Here is an 18096-nt window from a genome sequence, read left to right on the forward strand (position 1 = left end):
AGTTGGGTCTCTGCATCTGCTTTAAAATTGTGGAGGAAAGAGGGTAATCATAAAAGACTTAACATGAAAAAGCCCTTAAAAGTAGTAGATATGCAATAAATGTTTGTTGATTGAATTTCCTAGTGAGCAGGAAAGGAAGGAACCCAGAAAAAGTGAGTTAGGAGCTCGAATCAACACAAGACATCATGCTGAAATGGGTTTTTATACATGAAAGATGGAAGGGAACTATATTATTTAGTGAGTAAAGAGAAAAGAATATAGGACATGGAGGACTTGTGGCCCTAAAGACAACATATAGAGAAAAGAGGCCAATGTATCGTATGACTTACTGTAACACAGCAGATGACCTTGTTGGACTGCATCATTTTTAGAATAGATGTAAACTTGCAAAAGAAAAGCTTTAGTTTTATCAGATTGCTTTATGAAAGCATGTTAACCCATAGCTTTTTATTTAGATTTTGAACACTGCAGAATAAAATTTCATTCTATGTTGTAGCATAATATACTATACTACTTAAATAATGTAATATTTACATAATGAAGGGAAGGGTTTTAGTTTTGTTTGTTTTTTTTGCATTATTTATATTATATCCCCAGTATCTAGACAGAGTTGGCACATAATAAGCTCTCAATAAATATTTATTGACTGAATGACTTTCTGAACATCCTGCCTTATCTGGCAACCATGGTACATTATTAGAGTAATAGGAAAAGCGTACAAATTAGTTGTCAGTTCCTAAGGAAATGGAAATCAAAAATGTGTGCATGGTTACTTCTGCTTTTCCTCCCCAGTATTTATCATTATATGTATATTTTAAGAATTATTTTGGAAATTATTCATTTTAAAGTTAATACCATAGCCAAGAGATAGCGCAAGAAATTTTTAAAATTCGTCTGAGAAAAGCTAAGTTTTTGATTATTCATTCTGTCGATAAAACAATACCTGAAACCAGATTGAGGCCTTGACAAGTATTTTTCATAATTAAATATATTTGTTTTCATCATTGCATTATTTCCTTACCAAAGATTATTTATATTAGTGTATACTATATACTTGATAAGAGTATTACAAAACAGAAACCTTGTTTGGTGATAAATTAGCTTAGAAAAATCAGACATAATCAGGGCCCTATTTTGAAAATTCTCTCAACTCTACCAAAATATTTAATGTGTTTTTTGTGATGTACTATACAGGGAAAGAAACAAATTTAAGAACTCAAGTCAAGAACAAGTGTCTCATGGAGACTGATGTAATTTAACTCTTACATGATATTCCAAGAAACATTAATGTAATTTGGTTTTTTAAACACATAAAGTAATAATATTGATCAGCTTTGACATACGGTAGTTTGTGAACTGCTTTTAATAGATTCAGAAAGGAAAGGTCATCCATGAAAATTAGTTTTAATTGTTCTAGTTTAAAAAACGTTGCTGCTGTCTTATAGGTATAGAGCACCAGGACTCACAGCATTCTTTCTTGGCATTTTTGAATGCGCCTGCCGATGCTCTGGATCAATTTGAAGTAAGTATCACACCTTTCACATATCTCTGTGGTCAATTTAAAAATCACTTTGTGACTTAAAATTCACTTGCAATAAAACTTTTATTTTATCCCACATAAGAGGACCTAGAATCTTATATATGAGAAAAAAAAAACATTAGGAAAAAAATATGTTCTGCATTCTTACGGAAACTATAGTCACATTTGTACTTAAGAAAACATGTAAGAAAGGTCTAAATATGAGAGTTATTATAATATATCAAGGCAATTTTACTTCTTCCCCTAAGGAAACAGAAAGTGCAGAACAAATCCTAACTTTTGAAATAATTTTGACACTTTCTTTTCCTGTAAAGCATAGAGCCACAGTAAAAAGCAATTGAAAATGTCAAAGCTCACAATAGGGCATTGCTGGTTCTAGTTTCAAATTTATTAAATTTTTTCAAAGCATATAATAGGAATGGTTTTTAAAAACTGTATTCCATAGAGCATATTAGGTAGATTCCATATTAATGAAATAGTGATTGTATGATTATGATTCTTTTGGTACTTAAATTCTTTGGTTAAGAAAAATTTACAATATAAAGTATATTTTTGTCCCAGAAAATTGAAGGTAGTGATTATATCTTTATTCAACAAGTGTTCGTATTTCTCTGTGCAGAGCACTGTTCTAGGTGCTAGAGATATAGTAGCGACCAAATAGACAAGTCCCGCCCTCAAGGAGCTTACATTGGGAACAATTAGAGGCAGTGATTTAGTCTTCCGTTTAGTTGTTACTGTCTAAAATGCTTACATTAAATTTGATTATTGATGATTTGTCTTGAGATTTCATTTTATTACATTTTGGACATAGTATGTGAACTATATTTCATTAGTTAGGGAAAGGGAAAAAGACTCACTCTTTAAATAGTAATTAATGAATTTCTAAGTTCCTTGAGAAACAGTGCCGTGACTACGTTTTTCATTTATTTATTTGAATTAATGTCATTTTGCCTTTCAATTGTTTTTACAAAATTTTTAATTTATTATTTGTTCTGATTAAATTGCTTCATCCATATTTTCTATTTTTTTATTGCTGTATTCGTTAAATAGGATTCCTTTTCTTCTTCCTCATCTTCACTGATTGATTTTTTGGATGACGTAAGTCTTTGATTTTCAAACCAATGCATCCTTCAGTAAAAGAGATCAGTGAATTGATATGAAGAATTTGCCTAATGCAGTCAGTTTTAGAAGCATCACATTTGATAATTTATTTGTGAGCCATAATTTCTTTCTTACCTTGAGTGTAATGAAAAGTTTATCATCATTAAACATAATAAAGTAAAAATGTACTTTGTAAAATTCTTTGGCCATCAGAGAAGTTCTGTATTTCTATTCTTTGCAACAATTCTGAAAACTGTAATGCTTATTTGATTATTGTCACTATATAGATATACTATATATATATATACATAGATATAGATATAATTGCTCATTTTTGTTTTTCATGGTGATATCTATTTCACATTCCCCATTTCTTTACAGCACTTTACTATTTAATTTCTCTGTTACTTAAAAGTAAATCTCTGGAGGTATAATCAGAAAAAGTGACAAGTTTTATTTATTAAATCTTCCAGTAGATTTTATCATAACACAGTAATTGAATACAAATCATTTTTTAATGCTGACAGAATTTTTTTTTAGTGTGGAAAGTGATTTTAGTTCACATATGCACTATATGCACTATAAATTGACTACATTATCATTTTCTTTCCTGAATTCTATACACTTAGTAATTTGAAAGTTCCTAATGTATATCATTCATTCTTTTTACAGAAATATCTGCCACATGCATTCTCTCTATTCTACGTTAAATGGGACAATAATCCCTGTCATAAAACATTTTATTATCATGTTAAACAGTCATTCCAAAAATTGGGAAATAAAATTAGTTTAAATGCAAATATTGTACATAGAACTGTTTTTTAAACCAGGGGAAATTCTTTAAATGTTTTATTTTTGCATTGTGTTAAATATAATTATTATATTCAGAAGAGAATTTAGCATAATTTTCCGCTAAAGGAAAACTTGATCTAGATTTTTAAAAATTATTTTAAAAGTGACTTTTGATATCTTTGAAATACTTATACTGAAGTATGCAACCTTCCATTCTATATGGAAACTATTTTATTATTCTTGAGACAAATAATTATTCTAGGTAATTCTCTAGTGTGATAAAAAGATGTGCAATAGCATTTCATGTTCTAATCTGCTGTATATTTTACTATATGAAAATACTCAACATGATATTTCCATACAGATATCATTCACCTTAAAAAGACTGGGAAGTTTGAATAAATTATTTTAATTGTTCTTTCCACTGGAAAACCATTTTCATTTTTGTTTCTAACAAAGTCTTCTCTGCATCCCATTTTCTCCCCAAAATCTTTGAAAGTGAAACGTAGGAGTAGTATGTATTTTGGCAAATAGGTTCTCTCTTCTCAGCAGAAGAGACTGCAGGAACTCACACCTCAGCGGGCCCCCCTCGTGGCCCTGCTCCGGTCCCCTCCCAGCTGTAGTGACTGCTCCCGCTTTCACTTTTCCTCCAAGAATACCCTTTCTTACCCTTCACATACTGTTCTTCAGCATTGACTCAATTCAAACATACAACTAAATTTTAAAGCAGTACAAAGGAACTACTATAAGGTAAAAAGGAGTTGAGTTCACAAAGGCTGCTGAATCTTTATGATTCATGGTTCTTCCCCTCATTTGCTTCCTAAGGTCTCTTCTCCCAATTTATTGGTTAAGCCCTTAAGTTGACTTAAATTCTACCTCTGCTGCTTTCCAGGTGTATGATTGGGAGCAAGTTATCTAACCTTTCTATATGCCACTTTGCTCATTGGACAAACAGGGATAACAGTAGTTCTAATCTCACATGGGAATTTGAGCAAAAAAAAAAACTATGTATGTAATGCTCTCAGTAATACTGGTTATTATTTTCTTACTATTAATAGGCCACTTCCCCTCCCTTCCTATATTCTCTTTAGCCTCCTTCCTTGTCCTCCGATTCCATTTCACTTCAGTGTTTTCTTCTCTCTTTATCACTCAGCCTTCCCCACCACCAATACGAATCACTATAACTTCCTCCAGAATTGTCAAATCACATTACCATTGGAAAGTGGTTTTTACCTGTCAGGGCAAAGACCAGCCAGCTGTAAGCTCATGTTATAAAAAATATTTTGTGTTCTTTCTTCATGTTTTATGGCATAAACCTCTGTTTCTCTTTATAGTTTATGTTTAATGTTCACCCTTTCCAGAATTATCATCCAGTTCATCCTCATAGTAGAATGATGTTTTAAATAATGATATTCAGTCTTTGGCATGCTTGGCTTAGCATCCAAGATATTTAGTATAACATCCAAGTTCTGTAGCTTCCTTTCTCTTAGGCATTTGAATTCTTAAGGAATAAATCTTGATTGTTCTTTGTGCCAAAACTAGTTAGGTCGTTGTGCATGATGCTTATAATACATGACTGCCCTCTGTGATGAGTAGACTCTAACTCTTAACTAGCACACATCTTAACATAGAATACGTAACTCTTAACATAGAACATGTCCTCTGATCATTCTTTTTTGTTGTCTGTCTCATTCCTATAGAAAAGTAAACAAAGCTATGTTGAAGATCTAAAATTTTAATTGAAGCTACAACTTGTAGGTGTAGGAGGGAATAAGGCTAGTATTAAGGAAAATTGCAGAAATCAAGTTTTCTTTGGCGTCCTCACATCATTGACCTTCTCCATCTGCCCCCAGTAGCCTGGTGCCCTCATAGTGCCCTCTGATTCTTTAGAACTTCAGCACCAGTGCCCTGCCTTCTCCAAACTCTCTCTACTTTTCCCCTTAACCCTCCCACACAAGTCTATTCCACTACCTAAAGCAGTACACATAACCACACTCCCAAATCTAATTTTTCCTCACTGTGTTTTTCCTGTTAATTCAGAATTCAAGTGGGTGCTAGGATTTTGGGTAATATGAGAAGACATTTGGAGCAAGACGCTTTTCTTTTAAGTTAACACTATTTAGACAACTCTGTGTGTAAGAATGGCCTTGACAGAAGAGTATATGTAACATCTGTCCCATCCTTCCCTCTGATTCAGGCAAAGCAGAATACATCCTCCACACTCTGCTTCTATAACTCGGGGATGTAGGCTTTTGGGCTTTTCTATACGTAGAATCATAGACTTTTGAAAGAAAAAAGAACCTTAGAAAATATTTTATCCAGTGGTTTTAACCATTATTTGTCACAATACTCTCCCATTAGTAAGAGTGACTTTTTAGGATTCTGTCTTTTTGGTATTAGGGAAGTAGTGATAAAGGGGTTATATATGATATTCTTTAGGGCAGATAGAAAGGAGTTTGAGTTAATTTTAAAAGAAACTAGGACCACTTTGATAAGTGGTCTCATGGGTAAGGTATTCACATGTGAGGTATTAAGACAGCAGTAGGACAGACACCAGGATCCCTTCTGCTGTGGAAATTTTTCCCTCTTCTACCCTCATCTTTTCTCTCAACCCCATATGCCCAGTCCTGGACTGCCAACGATTACTTCACATTAGGCCTCATCCTCCAGGTAACAAGCCGGGTGAGGGGCAAATAGAGCTCAGCAACCTGAGTTTTCCCCATCTGTTCTCTTCATCCCAATGGTAACAGTTTCAGGGGTCATCAGACCACGCTTACAGGAATTTCCTATTTTGTTCAGTTCATTTTCTTTTTAAATGAACCCCCCAAATGCTTGGCTTGACTGTATTAATGGTAATACTAATTATGGTCATATAAATGAACTACTTGCTCTTTATATTTGATAAACATATTGTCATATAGTAAATATATGCCAGGTAAGTTTTGAGTATTATTACATTACAATTCTACACTCTGTTCATTTAGCTCAAGTTCACAAAAATGGAAATTGCCTATTTACCTGGCAAATGAGAATGTAGCAAGTTGCTTTTTGGAGGTGTCTTACTCTAGGATACTGAGGAAAGAGTAAATTAAGGAATGAAAGCTCCAGAATGTAAAGGTCGGACATACAGGAGCAGAGGTAGTACCTGTAGTCCAACTGTCTGGCCCTCCTAATCCTGTTTTCTTGTATTCTGACATATTAAGAGAAGCAGGTAAGCTGAGAGTAACGTCAAGTTGAGTTTTACTCTTGGTTTTGGCCTCATATAAAAATCTTACTAAGATGTCCCAGAATATTTAATTTCAGTCTTGGTTTCTAGCTTCCTTCATTCATCTCTTGATTTTAACATTGTTCTCTCCCCTAGCTTCTTCCATATTCTATCTTAAGTCACAAAAGTCTGAGGCTTAGCAGCTTAGTTTTAACTGTATTTGAGGAAAGTTGATCATATGTGAGAATCAATGGAAGAGAGAAATTTAAAACGTGTTGTAAAGATTTTTTAATCCTATGAGCAAAACTAGCCTAGATCCTCCTGAGAAATTATGGCACTCCTAAATTTTCTTCCTTCAATTCTTATTTTTTAAAGCTTTCATCCAAATACTAATTAAGCACAACCTTTAAACTCTCACATTTCAGAATATTGTCATATGCAATCCTTCCGTAATTTAGAAATATGTTATATAGCAAGCATATTATTGTATGTATTATATATTTTGTATTAATATATCATGCATTGTAATGTATGTAGGCAATCTAGAGGGAAAGAACCATGACTTCAGTATTTTATTAACTGAGACCTCTGGAATTCATTAACTGAAACTTAAAATCAGTTAGCCAAATGATGTGTCCATAAGATAAATTACCTCTTTTGGTTTCTGCTTGTGTGCTTACTTCCATAATTGGCCTTAAAGTTCTGGTGGCAATTTATAGACCTAAATATAAAACAAATATTTTTAAATGGTATCTAATTGCATATTAAGAAAACATACTAGTTTCCAATGTTTGCTTTGAGACCAGTTTCGGTGTTTGTAGAAAACCATGGTGTGTGTGGGTGTGTATGAGAGAGAGAGAGAGAGAGAGAGAGAGAGTTTTCCTCTAATTGTACCATCAGTAAAAAAGTATAATTTGCCCTTTTCTTTTGAAAACATAAAAATAGTTGTCAGATTTGTAGATAGGCACTCCGGGAAGAACATTAATACTCTAGTGACTTAGCATCATTATTAGTTTTGTACAGTGCCAGCTTGGAAAATGTGTTGTCCTTCAACTGCAAAGATAATTTTGAGAGACATTTTGACTTATCTTTAGTATCGCGGTAATATATTTACTTTGAGCTATTCATGCTTCTTCATGGTTTTAGCACATTCCAGACTCTGACCTAGTAGTAGATAAAAAGTGAAAGATTTCTCGATGTTAAACATTTTAGCACTTTTTACATGTGTAATACTACAATCTGCGCAATGGTAGATACTAAGACAAATCAGACATAGAACTGACCCCAAAACGCTTATTTTATTATTAGTGATCAAAGCAGAAGCCAAATTGTATTGAGAAGTGAATTGAGAGGCTAGGAAGTACAGACCCTGATTGTATACCTTTTTTTGAGAAGTCTGACTAAGAAAGTTTGAATCCTATCTCCACGCACTTAATCAGTTTTGTGACTTGTGGCAAGTTAATCTGTTTTCTTCGTCTTTAAAATAAGTATCATATTTCCTTCCTTAAAGGTTTCTGTGAGAATTAAAAGAGTTCCTATATGTAAAGTATTTTGAGAAGTGCCTGTATATATTATACACATGAAAACATTAGCTATTGTCATTATTAAGGAAGAGAGGGGAGAGATTAAATGTTAGCTAGAGAAAGGGTTGGGGCTTGAGTTGTTTTATGTTTGGTTGGGGGTGGGGAGGATAAGACAGGTACTTCCTATTAGTAACTGATGGAATATAACCAGGTTCAAGTTTGAGACTTGGACCTCCAACATAATGGAAGTCTGACTGGACTAAGAAACAAAAACTTGTTTAGAACACTGCAGGCCTTCTAATCCTGGTTTGCTGTTAACTCTTTGGGACAGTGTTCAGATCACCTTCCAGTCCAGTTTCCTATAGAAAGAAATAACAGTTCCTGTTTACCAACCTGCCAGTTACTGTACAAATAAAATATAATCTTGCAGGATATTTCTTATCCTTGAAGTTTTCTCTGAAGTCTTCCATGATTCCTATCAACTCAGTTTATAGATTTCCTCCTCTCGGTCCCCCTAAAAATCTTGCACATCCCTCCTCCAGGTTCCCACACAAACTTTGTCACAAACTTTGTACATATTTCTGTTACAGCATTTATTACATTGTGGATGGCTTGATGTTTTCCCTACCTGTCTGTTACCTGCCATGCCTACTTTATCTTTTTAAGTACCTGACATAGTGTAAACCTAATAAATGTTAGGTTGAAGTAAGTATAGGAAATTGCCTGGGTAGATATGGTTCATATTTGGGAACGCTACTGCTTTGAGCATCACAGAATTTCAAAAACTTGAAAAATGTTTTGATATAATTATTACCTACTTGTTACTTTTTCCTAATTACTTAATTTTTTAATGCCAGAATGGTGAAAGTCCCTCTTTTGTCTAAGCCTAGTATCTAGTCAAGACGGACAATATTGTTGAAGTCACTGTTTTTGCTTTAATCCATTATCAATAACTCTGAAGGCCTAATTTAGCTCTTATCGTTTAAAAGAATCATGCTGGAAAAGAGTAAGAATTTGGTAGCTAAATGTCTGAAGCAAGACTAGTTAATTAAGTATTTTATTAAATGCTTACCAGCACTAAATCAGAATTATTTAGATCCTTTTTGTTCTGACATTTCAAGTTGCTACTGCCAGCCTTTCCAGAGAAGAAATTGTCCATCACTTGATGGAGCGTTATGCTGTGGGTCACTGTGCAAGGTCCAATGAAAACATAATATCGATCTTAGACCTAGTCTGCACAACTACTTCTTTACTGTCCTACCCTCCAGTTTTTCCTGAAAATACATGTCCTTTCAACCTATCAAGAAAATGTGTCTTTATATGTATGTTTATATACTTTGTCTGTTAATACGGTAGTAGTCATTGAGAGTCACGTGTGTAAATACTTGTAACGTGTAGTATTCTCCTTTCTTTGTTGAAGCGCTCTCCATCCTGTACTCCAGCTAGCAAAGGCAGACGTGTAAGAGACTATTGCACTTTGTGTCCCCATCCTAAGCCCTCTACCCTCTCTCTTATCCTTGTGGCCTGTGGTTGCAGAACATGCTAATGTTTGTGTGCTATATTATTCCATTTATTGCATGCTTTGTGCTGCTGCTCCTGCTGTCGCTACCTGCTTTTCTGTATTTTCTTTTCTTTTGACTGGCCGCAAAGCTTTAGGAATGTTCATATAAATTTCTGTAACCAAACTACTAAAATGATAAGGTGTCTTTTTTACTTTAATTGGGGAAATAAGTGATCCTAAAATATGTTTTCTATATTGATCCCATACAAAGTAAATGAGTTTATAAATAAGAATCTAATATGAGCAACTATGTAGAGATTTCTTAGAGATTTTCATTATATAGAAAGAAAACTTGATAATTCATATTATGCAAATTTCAAAAAGTGATTTGGGACATGTTATAGATCTTAATGACTATAATTTTATGTAAATCAGCCCTGGAGAAATCTTCAATAGATTTTTTTTAACGTAGTTCAAAGGAATATCCCTAAATTCTTAGATTTATAGATTTGGAGCAATAATGTTAATAATACGTCATTTATATTTTAAGATATATCCAAGAGTTTAAAAATGTTTGTAACATTCTTTATCTGTTATGCTAAGGCTAGCTCAGTGTTTCTCAATCTGAAACAGGCCAGCTGCTACCTCTATTCTGCAAGATTCTGATATGCCCAGAGTGGCGAACCTGTTTGTGGAAAGGTCTCAAATTTTTCTAAACCAGCCTCCACCCCAATACCAATATACACAGATGCGTATTCCTCAGTTGAGAAGCAGTGGGTCAGCTGACATTATTGGCTCTGATTTTCATACACCATTTAAAATAGCAACATTAAAAAGGAAAGTCTGTGATAGATACACGTTTTTAACTTTCACCTGTCAGCTTTCTGATTATTGGTGTTGATCAATACCTTAAATCCAGAATCCTTTGACTTGGAAAGTTCTAGATCAGGGAATTCTCTGATATATAGAGGGCGTGGAAAGTAGAGTGGCCCATTGCTTCTTTCCTCTTATCTTTCTGGTGTGATGGAGAGTTGATTGTAAAATAAATGTGATTAGCCCTCATATAGCACATCTTTTCAAACTACTGGTTAATGAAGAAGCAGTTCAGATACTGCTTGTCAACATCTGATACCAGTTCAACTGATACCTCATTAATTAAGTTTATGAACAGATTGCTGGTTCAACTGATTTCCTGATTATTTTGACATTTGTAGAGAGTTAAAATCATTGGGTGTTTCAGTTTATCAAATTAATCTGAGTACATGTTAATTATATCGTATAACCTCGGGAAGGGAAGACCAAAATGTTGTGTGCCCAATTGTATTAGGTTCAAATCATCAGCCTGTGAATTGACTAAACTTTTAACTGTTTTTGAATAAGGTTATTAATTCAGAGAGGTTTTGTTTTTCTGGTAAAATTTATGACAGGTTAGTTATTGCCTTGCTAATGTCTAGGGGCCTTGGCCACCTAGAACATTTCTGTGAATCTTGAAATAAGGAAAAAATTTTGAGGGGAAAAAGCTGTTATGAAGTCTCTGTTCTTTAGTCTATATCTTTATTCTATAGGATGTGAATAAACTGCACTTAACCAGAACCCACTGACTAATGCCTATGATTTTTTTTTAATGCAGATGTGATAGGCATGGTCATTTGCTTTCCAGGGTTCCTTCAGTTTTTGCTTGGTTAAGTATGTGACAGATGAAAAGTCAGCCACTGAAAAGTGGTAATGTCTGTGAGGATGATGATTGAAGAATTACCAGTTATTCAAGTTACATAGAAACATCTCAGTAGAATAGTGAGGAACCTCAGTAGTCCCTGGAACATGAGTGTATTACGTACCGTAGGACCCATATGTGTAGTTACCATTCGTAACAGAGGCCTCGAATCTAATAGTAGTATACAATCTTTTGTATATATCGTGTTTTTAAACAAGCAAATACATAATACTTTTATAAGTTTAAAATTATTGAAGTGACAAATACGAGTTATTGCTATATAATTATTGTATTTTTGTTTCCAATGTGCTAGAAAGCCTCATTTACAGTCTGAATACTTACGTTCTGTATAAGTGGTGTTATTTAATTAAGCATAGTATAAGAAAGATTTGTTATAAATATTATTGTCTGAATACAAATGGTTATGGAAAGGTCCATATTGTTTTTCATTAATACTGAGAAACACTGAGTGTTTCCTTTTAGATGATTCCTTCAGAACTTGCAGAGATTATAAATAGCCAACATATGGCTTACTTTATGTTTTCTTACATTTGTAAATTCTCCAGAGTAGATATTCAAATCAATATATTGAAAATAACTTGAAAAGTTTTCATAAAGAGAAATAAATTACAATATTTGTAACTAGGCAGTTTATACTTACTAGTCATAACCTTCAGGAATTTATGATTTGTTTTAGAATGTTAAAATATTATATTTAAATTGTCCAAATGATACAGTATTTCTATAATACTGTTTTTATCATAAGCTCAATTAACAATTAATTACATAACTGAAAATTTGAGGTTATAAAGTGTTTCTGAATACAAAAAATTAGATTAGTTGCCACTTTGTTTCCCAAATATTTCCAGCTAAAGAATAAAGAAAAATTGATAAAAGTTGAATTTTTTGCTGTTAACTTAGAGTTTTATAATTATCAATACAAAACATGTTAGCTTTATGCTATTTTTAATCTATATCAAATCCATATAAAACTTGGTATCTTTTACTTTACAACCAGGTTTCTTAATAGAATGTTTTGCTACTTGTATTTGTTCAAATCTGTAATTATTTTTGTAGTAAAAAAAAGGCCCATTCAATCATATTCAATATGAGTAGTTTTAGTTTTTATTTTTAGAAGAACTGCATAATTTGAGGAATTGTTGCTTATGGGTAATCTAAAAATTACATCTGATCCAGGGAGAAAAAAACTTTTGTATTTTACTGTACTACTCTAAAAATACATTTTGTGGAGTATTCATTAGGGAAATCCTAATGGATTCAGGAAATATTATGGACTTTTTTGCATGACAGAATTTTGCGTTGTGGACAATATTGCGGATACTCAGTTTTTCTGCTTTTTGTTCCAAACAGTATAGCAGCAAATAAAAATGACACTTACGTGTAGTAGATGTTTCTAATGGCTGTTTATCAGAATAACTCCTTAAAGTATGTTTAATTAGAAAAAAGAATTAATTAACTATTTTTTCAGTAGATTACAGGTTAGAAATATTGAGTGAATTGCTTATACTGTTAGGGTTTGTTTCCAAGATCTGTGGATAATATCAAAATATACTGTCTAATATTAGCTGTTTATTGTTTTTTAGTATTATCCCATTTTTATCATTCTTTCTGTAATTATAAACCCAATTATTGAATTAAGATATCTCTGCTATTGATTATATCATATTTATTAGCTTTTCCTGCGTTATTTAAGTAAGTCATTGCTTACATTTAGTACTTAACATTAATTTGTTTACATTAATATTTTATAACAATCTTTTAACTTCTGTGGTTTAAATATATTAATGATTATTTTTCTTTTGAAGGTAAAAATAACTAATATGCTATTAATAATTCCCTTGCTGCCATGTTATGTCTGAATCATTGCAAGTTAATTATTAAAATTAACTTTAGGTTATCTGTAAATCCTACTATATGGTCATTGAGTATTGTGAAAATTTAGTAAAATTAATTGCTTTTTAGTGGATTGAATAAGCCATTAATTAGAAATGCACTGGTAAATATTTAATTATAAAGTTAATAACATCTTGAAAACCACAGTCCTCTTGGTGATACTTAACACTTTGATAAAGAAAATATGTAAGTGGTATTGTATTTTTATCATTCTTACTGTTAATTCTCTTTTGAGATACTATTTACATTGATAGTAATCCAGAAAGGAAATGAAATGAAATACTAAAATCTATTAATCTGATTAGCTGTTAGAGTCTTTTAAAAGACCTGGAAATTTAAAGTTTGATATTCAAAACATTTTTGCCATGAGTTTATTCATCTTTACCAAACTTTGTCTTTATAACAAACATGCTTTTGGAAACTAAAGTGGTAATTTTTAAACTTCACTTATATATATATTTTTTAAATCAGAGTATCATTGTAAATGGCATAGTTCAACTTTTTAGTATGTTGAGTTAATGCCATCTCAAAATATTATTCCAGTATTTTTGCTTATTAAAAATTTTTTTATTTACAAAAAATAACTTGATTTTGTTTAATCTCTGGGATTTATTGTTACTTTAAGAGCATACAGTTCCAAAAAGCTAATATGGTAATTTTCATTATTCTGTTTTATTACAGTTGGTATTGGGTTGTTTTTTAAATTTAAATGTTTTGCACTTCTGAATAACCAGTTTTTAATTCAGCTAGGAAAATCATTTAAAAATGCATTCTCCTTTCTGTTGTTTTATTTTTATTGATGAGTTAAAAACTTACTAGGAGTAAACAGTTTTCATAAATGACAATATTTCTTCAGAAGGGCCACGAGATATGTGTTAAAAGCTTCAAGAGTTCTTTAAGACTCACTAATTCGTGTAATCGCAAATTAAACTGTGATAGTGCATTTTTCCCTTCGCCCAATTTCGCACTGTCATAATGTCACATTTTCATAGGGCCATGGAACATGCTGGTTTTAACAACCAACTCTGGGGCAAGAGGACGGGTTTGATTTTAGGTTTGATGATGTTCGTGATGTAAAACTCCCATTAGAGCACAGTGACAAAATGTCGTAAGGCAGTGTATTCTAATTTTGTACAAGAATGTATATAAAACAGCATGTTCACGTGACTCAAAGAGCAGACCTACTTTAAAATTTCAGCCAGAACTTTTGGAAACAGCAAGTTTTTGCCTTTCTCATTTTTGAAGTTTTTAAAAGTAATTGGATCCAGAGGTAAAAGCCACTCTATTTAGCTATTCAGTCCTCTTCACAGCATTGGCCTCTGCCTAGGAATGTCAGATTTCATGTCTTTCATTCAAGCTGTGGGTTAAAGGCTTTTGTGTGGTAGGTCAGAAACTTAAATTTTCTTAAGATGACCCAGTTTTTTACATATAACAAATCCCCAACTTGCATGCTTCTTTAAAACTTTATGAGACAGTTAAGTCAGTTTTCAGCTCTTATTAGTATAAAATATATCAGTGCTACTTTGCTTATCAATTCCATTTTAATTGAACCCCCTTCCCTGTGGACACTTATTCAGCTTGCAGTTTATATAATTGGATGGAAACTAGGAGGAGATTTTTTTAGAGAGTAAAAGACATTTCTGCCCTATTCCCAAATCAAGATCAGAGATTAATAATTTAAACTGATTACTTTCTCTGTGGCTGTCCCTAAGTAAAATTGTAAACTAGGTAAAATTTGTCTTGAGTCCCATTTTCTTTTTTCTTTTATTTATTCCTGGTCAGAGTTTGTCAAGAAAGGAGATAATTCGGCCTCCATGGTCACTAAATTTCTTTGTACCTCTACTGTGGGGTTGCCTCTGGTACAACAAAAAGAATACTGCATTTGGAGTCAAGAGATGGGGTTCAGGCCTGGCTGTCCTACTTCATAAGGCATGCTGGTTTTATGAAATTAGTCACATTGCACACATAGAACTGGCATACAGCTGCTATGCTTCAGTTCAGTCGTTCCGGTTTTTAAAATATCGGAATATTTCCTAGCTATTGGTAAATAGCTGCTGCTCCAGGTCCCCAAATGCCCTCACTGAGACCCTTCTCTGCACTTTTCCTGACTCCAGTAACTGCAGGCTTAAGGCCTGTTGGTGGCCGTGTTATCAGCCCCACCAGCATGCCTGCCCGGGAGGCCACAGGTGAGCACCAGCAGAGAGCTACTACAGTGTTTGCCAGCCCACTAGCAGTCAGTAAAATAGTAACCATAATAATAAGAAAGGAAAAGAAAAAAATTTTAAGTACATATTTTAAATCCTTAAGCCGATGCTCTTTTTATTGATTGTAACTTCTGATCTTAGCGTTGTTCCTGCTGTACAACGTATTTGAAACATATTCCCTAACCTCCTCTCCAAATTACCTTCATTTCCTTTCATTTTAAAACCCAATCCTAGTAATTTTGAAAATCACCAAACTAAATATATCATCAATGTGCTCCATAAGATCTTTTAGGCTAAGTTTTAACCCAAAGCATTTTCAGTTTCTAAAAATACTTGGTTAAAAGGGTGCAGCTGAATATGAGTGCTGATACTTCTGCTGCAAAATAAAAGAGGGGATTTACTTCCATGACAAGCACAAAGATAATAGGTTAGTCAGATTCTTTTACTTTCAGCTAATGCCTGGTAGAGAACCAAATTTCATTCTTACCAAGGACAAAATTATCTCTAATCTGTAGTACGTATCTCTAGTAAGTACTCTGTATTTATTTCACATGTATGATTTATTTTGTGAAAAGTTTCATGTGGAATACAAGCAAAGAACATATAGTAGAGATCAGTGCTCAAAGTAAGAGATCAACAGTGAAAATTGGAGCATTTCGTTAAGTATTTTCTTAACCTTTGTTTGCATTAAAGCTGGTGGTTATGCCTTTGTATGACACATCCCTAATGTGAATATTCAAACTAAATTTGTTATCCTCCTTTCTCAAGAAATGTTATCATGATCGTGCCTTACAGAAATTTGTTAAGAGCTGCTCATTGTTTAAAAGTGATTTCTTGGGTTTTGTTTTTCCTGACTTATTTTCCTAGACCGATCCCGTTGAGAACACATATGTACGGAATCCGAACGTCAAGTTTTACATCCAGTCACGGTCCACATCTCCTTCCACATCTAGTGAAGCTGAGCCAGTTAAGGTGCCTCACTGGAGCAGTGTTGCTCCCCAACTTTTCACTTGTGTCAGGAAAAGGAGTTGCAAAAACAAGTGAAATCTGATTCTCTTCTTTTAATCAAATATATTGTGTATTAAGCACAGTATATTGGCGAGCATTACATTTGACTGATAATGTAGCTAGGAGTTTAAAGTAGAAAATTGTCGCCCCAAATTCAACCTGAAATAGACAGAAAATTTATTCAATCATGAAGGTAGTCTTTATTTTAAGTAAAGAACAATGTAGAACAGAGGACAGAGTTACGTAAATTTCAAAATTATCAGATACAAACTCCGTAGCCACTTGGCAGTGTCAGAGTTCCATTCTCATATTTCATTCTTCTAATAAATCTAACAAGACATGACATGACTGTTACTTCATAAGTAGAGCTTAAAATTAAAATTGCCAGTGCTGGCAACTGAACAGTTTATTCTAACTGCTAAATCAGTCATAGGCATTCAACGAAATCATGCCTTTTAATAGCGCAAAACCAGTGTTGTATTTGTACCTCATGTCAGTCAATGGTTTTAAACAGCCAATTGGCCGATTTTCTCAACAGAGATCATTTTTTTCAACAAGTCCGAAGAATATGTTATATCTTGGTCAATACCATCCTGCCTCAAGATGCAGTTCTGGTCCTTCACTCAGCATTACGGTTCTGACTGAGCTCCTTTGCTTCCCATTTTATCTCCAGAGCTGTGTCTAGCATCCCAGTAGAAGCAGGTAGTTCTGTTTAGAAAGCTCTCTGAAGTATGAGTTGTACTCAGATTCTGACTTGGTTTTTTCCAACCCTGTGGTAGACTACCTCAGACTGGTTGATGAGAACCTCTGCTTTTTTTGATTTTCATTGTTTTAATATTTTAAGTTTTAATGTTGAAATATTTCCAGCATACAAAGAATAATTAACACCCATGTACCACTACCCACAAATTTAACATATATGATCATTTTGTCCTACTTTTTACAAATTTGTATTCAAAGAAAGAATATTCCAGACAGTTGAAACACCCTTCCATATACCATTCTCTCTTCTCTTTTCCCAGACATAGCTCAATGCCCTGAAATTGACGTGCATCCTCTCTTCTTTGGTTTCACATGCTTATTTCATTTGTATCCATAAAAAATACATGTTTGTTGTATAAATTTTACACAAAGGTTATCTGTATCTTTTTGCAGCTTTTTTCATTCACCATTGTGCTTTTGAGGTTTACTCATACAGATATATGTCCACTTCATTCATTATAACTATTGTATAATATTTCATTATATGAATATACCACAACTATTTATCCATTCTCCTGTTATTGGATATGTAGGTTGTTTCCAGGTTTTTATTATAGTCAACACTGAAGTGAACGTCCTAATAGCTATCTGCTTTTGCAAATGTGCAGTTTGTTCAGCATATATATCGGGAAGTGGAATTATTGGGTTGTGTGCTATGTGCATTTTCAACTTTTAACTAGATCTTGCCAAATTATTTTCCACAGTGTTTGGACCAGTTTTCACTCCCGTCATCAGTATGTGTGAATTTCCCATTTTCCCACATCCTCACCCTGTCAATTTGATGGGTATGGAGTGGCAGTTTTGTTTTAATATGCGTTTCCTGATTTCAAGT

The 18096-nt window shown here is 33.2% G+C and overlaps 1 protein-coding gene across 18 annotated transcripts in view; it reads left to right on the forward strand.

Annotated features, from left to right (window-relative positions):
- Positions 1-18096, forward strand: part of CDC42BPA (CDC42 binding protein kinase alpha) — a 203728-nt gene that overhangs the window by 146813 nt on the left and 38819 nt on the right. For 5 of the 18 annotated variants that reach the window (XM_074316911.1, XM_019730880.2, XM_019730882.2 and 2 more), the window contains 4 exons: positions 1446-1522; positions 2591-2638; positions 9582-9620; positions 16362-16466. In XM_074316911.1, the coding sequence (XP_074173012.1) occupies positions 1446-1522; positions 2591-2638; positions 9582-9620; positions 16362-16466 (269 nt within the window). The remainder of the gene's footprint in view (positions 1-1445; positions 1523-2590; positions 2639-9581; positions 9621-16361; positions 16467-18096) is intronic. The other 13 variants (XM_019730881.2, XM_019730886.2, XM_019730888.2 and 10 more) reach the window with 8 other exon arrangements.

The sequence above is a fragment of the Rhinolophus sinicus genome, linkage group LG12 (assembly GCF_036562045.2).
Source record: "Rhinolophus sinicus isolate RSC01 linkage group LG12, ASM3656204v1, whole genome shotgun sequence".
NCBI lineage: Eukaryota > Metazoa > Chordata > Mammalia > Chiroptera > Rhinolophidae > Rhinolophus > Rhinolophus sinicus.